The 9974-nt window shown below is 42.1% G+C and overlaps 1 protein-coding gene across 8 annotated transcripts in view; it reads left to right on the plus strand.

The window, feature by feature from the left end:
- The window catches only part of ARSF (arylsulfatase F), a 40518-nt gene that overhangs the window by 13123 nt on the left and 17421 nt on the right, over nucleotides 1-9974 (plus strand). For all 8 annotated transcript variants that reach the window (XM_037734982.1, XM_037734985.1, XM_017518715.2 and 5 more), the window contains 3 exons: nucleotides 747-872; nucleotides 3343-3766; nucleotides 8621-8757. In XM_037734982.1, the coding sequence (XP_037590910.1) occupies nucleotides 747-872; nucleotides 3343-3766; nucleotides 8621-8757 (687 nt within the window). The remainder of the gene's footprint in view (nucleotides 1-746; nucleotides 873-3342; nucleotides 3767-8620; nucleotides 8758-9974) is intronic.

A 9974-nucleotide genomic window follows, 5' to 3' on the forward strand; every position in this document is an offset into this window, starting at 1 on the left:
GAGAGAGAGAGAGAGAAGGAAAAAAAGTGAAGGAAGCGGTCTTGGCTTTCGGGCACAGATGCCGCACTTTAATGTCAGATTACATGGATTCCAGATAGTGGTTCTTGGAGGCAGAATAAAGTCTCATGTATCAACCTTACTGCCAGACTGCTGTCACTGACTTTGGGAAAGAAGAAAGAAAAGGTCTTTTCTGTCACGTGCCTGTAATCCTAGCTACTCGGGAGGTTGAGGCAGGAGAATTGCCTGAACCCGGGAGGCGAAGGTTGCAATAAGCCGAGATTGCACCACTGCACTCCAGCCTGGAGAGAGAGCAAGACTCTGTCTCAAAAAAAAACAAGAAAGGTCTTTTCTTAGTTCATTTGGGCCGCTATAACAAAAACGCCATAGACAGGGTGGCTTACCAGCAACAGACGTTTATTGCTCAGTTCTGGCGGCTGAGAGTCCAAGATCAAGGCATGGCAGATTCAGCGTCTGCTGAGGACCTGCTTCCTGCTTCATAGATGGCACCTTCTCTCGGTGTCCTCTCGTGGTGAAAGGGGTGAGGGAGCTCTCTGGGGTCCCTTTTATAAGGGCACTGATTCCATTCTTGAGGCTCCACGCTCCTGACTTCATCCCCTCCTAAAAGCCCTACCTCCTAAAGCCATTACGTTGCAGATGAGGCTTTCAACGTGCAAATTTTGAAGTGACAAAAATATTCCCTCCATAGCAACACCAACTCATTGTGCTTTTTCCCACACTACCTCTAGGTATGGTTTCTAGTGGTAATAATACACGTGTCGTCAAAAATCTTGCAGTCCCTGCAGGCCTCCCTCTAAATGAGACAACATTTGCAGCCTTGCTAAAGAAGCAAGGATACAGCACGGGGCTTATAGGTAAGACACAAGAATCGGTGTGAGTCATTGATCATAAGGTAATAATGTCCTTTGTTCTGCCCTTGATTTATGACTTTCTTGGAAACACTGTATTTCACAATGTCTACGTCCTGGCACAGTGGCCATGCCTATAATCCCAGCACTTTGGGAGGCCAAGGTGGGAGGATCGCTGGAGGCCAGGAGTTTCAGACCAGCCTGGGCAACATAGAAAGTTCCCATCTCTAAAAATGTAAAATTAGCTGGGCACGGTGGCACGCACCTATGGTCCCAGGCACTTGGGAGACTAAGGTGGGAGGATTGCTTGTGCCAGGAGTTGTTTTTTTTTTTTTTTTTTTTTTTTTTTTTTTTTTTTTTTTAAGACAGAATCTCGTTGTGTTTCTGTGTGTACGATCTCAGCTCACTGCAGCCTCCACCTCCCGGGTTCAAGGGATTCCCGTTCCTCAGCCTCCTGAGTAGCTGGGACTACAGGCATGTGACACCACAACTGACTAAATTTCCTATTTTTGGTAGAGATGGGGTTTCATCATGTTGGCCAGGCTGGTCTCAAACTCCTGGCCTCCAGTGATCTGCCCACCTTGGCCTCCCAGTGCTGGGATTATGGGAGTTAACCAGCACACTCAGTCTGATTCTTCATACAGCCCAGTGATAGGAGGTGTTTTAAAATGAATGTATTACAAGAATATAAAATTTGTCTGGCTCTGCATGCCCGCATAGTCTCTCACCATGTATCCCATCACCTGCCTCTTCATTTCGTTAAAACTGGAACACATAGATTTTTTTCTCACTGCCAAAGATGATAAGAGTCCTCAGCCACCCAGCAGTTGGAGCTTCAACTACTACTCCTGTTTGGGAAGCCTGGATTTCAGCTGCCATGAGAATAAGATGCTATTTTAAATCCCTTCATTTTTCGTGACACATCTGCTGTTGATAAGGGAAGGCGGTCTCCCTGGGCTGCAGTGGGAGCATTGCCTCTCCTCTACCTACCCCGCAGGGACTGAGTTTGGTGAAAGCACAGGCATTCTTGATGGGGTCCTTATCACATACAGGAAGCAGTTAATATTCCTAGTAGATATACATTATCGCAGCCTCGGAGGGTTTGCTGAGCATCCACATGCTAGCAGGACTCACACACACTCTTTGGTGATCATTCAATGTGGTACATTTTACTGAATAAATCCCTTACTTCAGTTTTTAACAAGCGCCCCTAGGAGTTTCAGCCAGCCAGCTATTCATCTATCCACGCCGGGTCCATCCTCCATGATTTATCTATAGCTATCATTGGTCATCTCTCTGCCTCTCTTTCTCCATCCATCCATCCACCCATATATCTCTATGCATCCATCTATCTACGTGTCTATTAATCGATCCATCTTCTATCATTTATCTATCATCTGTATATCTATCTGCCCATCATCTATCTATTCATCATCTATAATTTATTTATTCATCCACCCATTTATCTATCATATATCTATCTATCCATCATCTATCCATCCATCCATGTATCCATCATATCTATCTATGTATTCATCTATCCACCCATATATCTCCACCTACCTATCCATCTCTTCACCTACTGAGCCACCCACCCATGTGTCCATCCATTCACCTACACATACATACATGCCCCATGTATCCATCCATCATTTGTTTCTCTCATATTTATCACATCTATCTCTCTACTGATATTACATACACATATGTATACATAGATGTATACTCCATAATTTATTTTTATCCATCATACTCTATCTGTCTGTTCATCTCCCACAACACAGGTCTATTCATGCATCTGTCTAATCACCCACTCATCTATCATTCCATCCATCCACATACATCTATACATGCTCCATCTAGCCTTCGTCATTTATTTGAATCTGTCCTCTCCTACCCTCTCCTCTATTCTATCTATCTATTTACCTACCTGCCTATCTACCTACCTTTGTATCTATTTATATATTGATCCATCCATGCAAACACTCACTCTATCTCTATCATCTGTCTGCCTACCTTTCTCTCTGCATATTATCTATCTGTCTGTCTGTCTGTCTATCTATGTATCATCCGTATATATCTATGTATGCACCTATCCTTTCATCATATGTAACCTGCCTTGTCTCTATGATGTATCTGTCTTTGTGGATATGGCTTTGTCTTCTCAGTGAATGGGAAAATGTCTAGTTCACGTCCTTGAAAGAAGATCATGATTTTGTTTTTCTCCCTTATTTTTTATCCTGTCCTGTTGCTCACAACTGGGCCTAAATTAAAACTTCCTCTATGAACTAAAGAAGAACAAAAAAAAACGTGGCTAAGTGGAACTTGGATATTTTACACCAAGGAAATATCTCTGCCACTTTATTTGTGTGCCTTAGCTGGTTGTTTCCCGTGAAGAATGGTCACACGTTCTTTGCAATGTGCTGGCGTATGTTGACATATTGATGTGCAGATGTGTTTGTGTGTTTGGTTTTAGGCAAATGGCACCAAGGCCTGAACTGTGACTCCCGAAGTGACCACTGCCACCATCCATATAATTATGGGTTTGACTACTACTATGGCATGCCATACACTCTCATTGACAGCTGCTGGCCGGCCCCCTCTCGTAGCATGGAAATAGCCTTTGAGAGTCGGCTCTGGCTCTGCATACAGCTGGTTGCCATTGCTGTACTCACACTAACCTTTGGGAAACTGAGCGGCTGGGTCTCCGTTCCCTGGCTCCTGATCTTCTCCATGATTCTATTTATTTTCCTCTTGGGCTATGCTTGGCTCTCTAGCTACACGTCCCGTTTATACTGGGACTGCCTCCTCATGCGGGAGCACGAGATCACAGAGCAGCCCATGAAGGCCGAACGAGCTGGATCCATTATGGTGAAGGAGGCGATTTCCTTTTTAGAAAGGTAAATGTAATAATTAAAAATACATGTAATAATGATAATGATCTCTTTTTTAAAAGGACTTACATAGATCAGTAGAGTGATTGTAGTTGATAATAATCTATTTTACAATTATAAATAGCTAAAAAAGAATAATTCAAATGGCACTAGCATAAAGAAAACACAAATATTTAAGGTGATGGACAACCCAATTATACTGATTTGAAATAATAAACCATTTTTAATAATTCTTTACAAATTATATGAATGTATTAAATCACAACACGTACCCTAAAACTATGCACATCTTTAATGCATTAATAAAAATAATAGGGGATGATGGTATAAAAATATTGAGTTAGGAAATGGAATGTTGCTAAATGGTGTAAAAAGTGTATTGAATACCAGCTGGACTCTTCAGTTGGTACCTAAAGAGATAGTGCCTTGCTTGGGTTTCCGTTACTAAAATCATGGTCTCTCTGTTGGCTCTGAAATTTGTATGTGGTCAGACCATGGAGGCAGACCCTAGTAACTCAAACTCACAAAATTTTTATGTGAATTTACAATGCACCTTGTCATCGTGTTAATTTACAACAGGAAATATATACATATACAATATATATCTATATATACATACAATATATATGCATATATACCTATACATATACTATATATGTGTATATATAATATATTTTATAATATTTTTTTGGTTCCCTGATATCTATAGATAGATATAGATATAGATAAATTTATAGATATTAGGGAATCAGACAAAAAAAGTAAGTTGTCCTTTGCATTATGTCCCTGTCGTTAAAAAATCAAAAACACCTACTTGGGGAAATGGAAATCAGAAGGCTTCTCTTTGAGTATGTGATATGTAAGGGCTATTTCATGAATTGGACGAGGTTAATGGTCAAAGGTGATTGTTATAAAAACTTTATGCCTCCAGAACAGAATGGCTGGAAATTTTCAAGGGTATCCTCTCGTTGTTGGACCTTCTTTCTTTAAAAAAAAGTCGGTGGACACATTTTTCATTTGTTTTTTCCATATTGATTGAGGCTTAATCTTTACCAATAGCCATTCTAGGATCTGGATTTTCAGGATGTAAGGTATCTTGTGCACTCTGGTACACAGCTTTGTCCTTACTCTGTAGTCCAAGTGAAGGTAATAAAAATGTAGTCTGGCGTTGGGCGCGGTTGCTCACACCTGTAATCCCAGCACTCTGGGAGACCGAGGCGAGTGAATCATCTGAGGCCAGCCTGACCAACATGGTGAAACCTTGTCTCTATTAAAAACACAAACATTAGCTGGGAGGCTGAGGCAGGAGAAACGCTTGAACCGGGGAGACGCAGGTTGCAGTGAGCTGAGATCACACCATTGCACTCCAGCCTGGGCAGCAGAGGGAGACTCTGTCTTAAAAAAAAAAAGTTGTCTGGGAGTAATAAGTCCATATTTGCTCTGTAGATGAAACTGAATGCTTGGTGTCACTTAGGGAAAATTCTTTTTTCCCTGGTACATTTCCAAATGGGCAAAGTTCTATGAATTTTCACAGAAAGAACATCAATATGCTGCAAGTTAGCACCAACCACTCTGAAAGTGTAAGATAAGCAATCCTATTCTCTTTTGTCTGCCAGTTTGAGTCTTCAAACATTCTCACACATTTCACCTATGACTCTATGTTAGTGCTTGAAGAACAGATCCTATTGTTCACCAAAGCCTCTGTCGAGTTTCAGAAGTTTCATATGATCCACAGTAACATGATATTGAGTGGAAAAAACCATGGTGAACAGGAAATGCAAAGACTTGGACAATGTGACAATAAGCTCATGGCTTAGGCTCATGAACACTAGAAACTATTTTTATCTGGATTCTCAGTGTATGAATCTCCTACAGTTACTATAACAAATCACTATAGGGCTGAGTACAGTGGCTCGCACCTGTCATTCCAGCACTTTGGAAGGCTGAGATAAGTGGATCACTTGAGTCCTGTTGAGCTTGAGACCAGTCAAGACAACACAGGGAGACCATATCTCTACAAAAAAAATAATAAATAAAAATAGCTGGATATGGTGGCATGCATCTGTAGTCACAGCTGCCCAGGAGGCTGAAGTGTGAGGATTAACTGAGCTGGGGATTTTGGGGCTGTAGTGAACCGTGATTGCACCACTGCACTCTAGTCTGGGCAACAGAGTGAGGTCCTGTCTCAAAAAAAAGTACCACAAAAGTAGTGGCCTAATGCAACACGAATGTATTATCCTACTGTTCTTGATGCCAAAAATCCAAAATTAACCTCGTGAGCTAAAATCATGACGTTGGCGGGGCTAGTTACTTCTGGGGATTCTAGGGGAGAATCTGTTTTCTGTCTCCTCTAGTTTCCTGAAGCTGCCTGCATTCCTTAGTTTGTAAGGTTTTGTTTTCTGACTCAGACCCCTCTGTGTCTCTCTTATGAAAGGACCTTTCTGATTCCACTGGATCCACCCAGATAATCCAGATAATCACCTCATCTCACAATCATTAATTCATTCCCATCTGCAAAAACTTTTACCATATAATATCACATATTCACAGGTTTTGGGAATTAGGGTGTAGCTGTCTTTCAAATGGGACATTATTCAGGTGATCACTTTGACCATGACTCTTTATTCTGGCAGCTTAGTTTGGGTTGCAAACTATTTAATTTTAAATCTTTAATGTTCAGAGTTGTGCTTCCTCTGTAGGCTCTGAGGAGGATTCTTCCTGCCCCTCCCCACTCCTGGTGGCTCCAGGCATCCCTGGGCTTGTGGCTCCATCACTCCAGTCTGTGCTTCATCTGCATATGGCCTTTCCCTCTGTGTCTGTGTCTCGTCTTAAGTCTCTTATAAGGACAATGGTCATTGGATTTAGTGCCCATCCTAATTCCAGGGTGACCTCATCTTCAGTTCCTTAACTAATGACCTCTGCAAAGGTCCTTATATCCAAATAAGGTCTCATTTCAAGTTCTGGGCTTTAAATATGTGGACCTATCTTTCTGGAGGCTACTATTCAATCTACTACAATTGTATCCAGGTTCTTCTGGAGGTTCTAGGGGAGGATCCTTTCTGCCTCCTCCAGCTCCTGGTGGCTCCAGACGTCCTTTGCCTGGTGGTCACATTACTCCATTTCCACATGGCCTTTACTTCTGTGCTTGTGTCTCCTCTTCTCTTACAGGGACAACCTTACTGAATTTGGGATTCATCCTAATCTAAAATGATCGCCTCTTAACTAATTAAATCTCCAGAGGCCCCATTTCCAAATAAGGTCCCATTCTGAGGTTTCAAGTGAACATGAATTCTGAGGGGTCACTGTTCAAGACACCATGATGCAAGTCTTGTTTTTTAAATTCATTTATTTTTCTTTTTTTATATTTTGATATCCCATCAGAGCAAAAATTTCCCAACAAATGGCATTTGTGGTGTGTGCTTCCCTGGGTAGCTGGGGACTTACCATTCATGCAGATGGATTATCAAAATTAGAAGTGGGTCAGCCTAGTTCCCTGTATCCTTACGTGAGAACCTACAGTGTGCAAATGCCAAGGCATTCCTGTTTGTACTAGCCTATGGCTCATGAAACTCTTGATCTTGCTAAGAAATGACTTCCATACCACTATCTCTTGATGTCTCTCAGGGTGTGACTATAGTTTGAGGCTTCATGAACAGTGAGAACATCAATCAAACAGAGCTATATTTGACTTTTTGCACTCTCATGATATGGGAGGTCTGTGTTGGCTTGCAGTATATTCTACAGCTGTCCTGGCATCTGAGAATCAAAAGAACTGTGATGGTGTCACAGGACTACCAGGTTCATATGCCTGCTGCACAGTAACATACCAATACACTGAGATAGCAGGGTTTACAGCAGAGAAAGAGTTTAATAATTTCAGGACAATTAGTGCAAACATGAGAGGAGACCTCAAATCCATCTTTTTTTTTTTTTTCTTTTTTTGAGGCAGAGTCTCACTCTATTGCCCAGGCTGGAGTGCAGTGGTGCAATCTCAGCTCACTGCAACTTCTGCCTCCTAGGTTCAGCAATTCTCCCACCTCAGCCTCCCCAGTAGTTGGGATTATAGGAGCCCACCATCATGCCTGACTACTTTTTATACTTTTAGTAGAGACAGGATTTCACCATGTTGGCCAGGCTGGTCTCGAACTACTAACCTCGGGTGACCTGCCTGCTTCAGTCTCCCAAAGTTCTGTGATTACATGTGTGTGCCACTGTGCCTGGTCTCAAATCTATCTTTCCAAGGAGTTCTGGGCTGGGTTTTTTAGGGAAATCATGGAGAGTCTTGGGGTCACTGATAGGTTGGGGTAAGAGGGAATGAAATCATCAGAATATGGAAATGGCATGCTTTGTTACGTCAGCTTCTCATAGGGTCCCTTAGAGCACCTGACATCAGTAGTTTCCCTGGTATGCAGGACCTGAAAGGTTACCGCAAATGGAAAACTTAACATATCATAATGTTATGTTATCATACTGTAACAGGGTCTATGTGATTCTAGGACAAATAGGTACCAAACTAGTAGGAAGACATAGATTAGAGAGCAAACCGACCTCAGGGTCAAAGATGAGTATGCTGCAAACTTAGTTCATTTTGTTTCTCCCCCTCCCTTCCTCTCTGATTGACTTTATGAAGTTTATAGAGACTGTTTCAGTAGCATCACCAAAGGGACTGGGGAGCAGTTGAGGTGCTAGAGGATCTTGGAATCCATCTCATGCAGGATGGAGCCCTTGGGTGGACCCACTCTGTCTTCTGCAGCATGGAGAAGAAGGAAAGATGTCATGTTTGTGAGAAGCCAAAACACATTGTTTTTCACATTCATAGATGTTGAAAATTCACAAGTAGTGTCACTGATGTCTTCTCAGGTACCGTAAGGGACCTTTCCTCCTCTTCTTCTCCTTTCTTCACGTACACGTACCTCTCCCCACCACGGACGATTTCATTGGCACCAGCAAGCATGGCTTATATGGGGACAATGTGGAAGAGATGGACTTCATGGTGGGTAAGTCACAGGACCTAAGTGGACAGAAACTTACGTGTTCTGATAGTACAGGACACCTGAAAACTGCTCTTGGTCAACCTGGAGAGTGAATAGAATTATGCCCATGGGGCAGGGTTGATCTGAGACGTAAATGAGCTCACAGTTGCAAGCAATTGAGAAAGTCAGCAAAATACCATATGCATTTCCTCTCCTTTCTTTGCATGCCATCGCTTATTAACTGGGGTCTTTGTCTACTTGACTGCATCTCCAGTGCTGGTCAGACCACAAATTAGACCTTCTTTTCAAAATTTTCAACTTTTATTTTAGATTCAGGGAGTACATGTGCAGATTTGTTACCTGGGTGTATTATGTGATGCTGAGGTTTAAGGTATGATCAAACCCTTCACCCAGTCACTAAGCATAGCACCCAATAGTTAGTTTTTCAACCCTTGCTCCCTCCTTCCTTCACCCCTCTAGAAGTCTGCAGTATCTATTGTTCTGATCTGTGTGTTCATGTATACTTGATGCCACACTCCCACTTATTCTGTTTTGTTTTTAAAAATAAATTTTATTGTGTATATTTAAGATTCACAAGGTGATGTTAGAAGATATATGTAGATGGCAAAATGATTACTACAGTGAAGCAGATGCTTAAGTAATAGTAATACAGTAAGCAAACGTATCTGTCATCTCACATAGTTACTTTTTTGTGACAGGATCAGCTAAAATCTATTTAACAAAAATCCAGCTGAACACAGCGGCTCAGGTCTGTAATCCCAGCACTTTGGGAGGCTGAGGCAGGAGGATCATTTGAGCCCAGGAGTTTGAGACCAGCCTGGGCAACATAGTGAGACCCTGTCTCTATAAAAATGCAAAAATTAGCTGGGTGTGATGGCATGCACCTGTAGTCCCAGGTACTCAGGAGACTAAAGCAGGAGGATTGCTTGAGCCCATAAACTGAGGCTGCAGTGAGCCACGATCGTGCCACTGCACTCCAGCCTGGGTGACAGTAGCTCTCACTTATAAGTGAGAACGTGCAGTATTTGGTTTTCTATTGTCCACCACCTGCATCTATGTTACTGCAAAGGATATGATCTTGTTCCTTTTTATGGCCGTGTAGTATTCCATGGTGTATATGTGCCACATTTTCTTTATCCAGTCCACTGTTGATAGGTGCCTAGGTTGATTTACGTCTTTGCTGTTGTGAATACTGCTGTGATGAACATATGAATTCACAT

Source organism: Cebus imitator, unplaced genomic scaffold (genome assembly GCF_001604975.1).
Source record: "Cebus imitator isolate Cc_AM_T3 unplaced genomic scaffold, Cebus_imitator-1.0 Scaffold699, whole genome shotgun sequence".
In the NCBI taxonomy this organism is placed as follows: Eukaryota; Metazoa; Chordata; class Mammalia; order Primates; family Cebidae; genus Cebus; species Cebus imitator.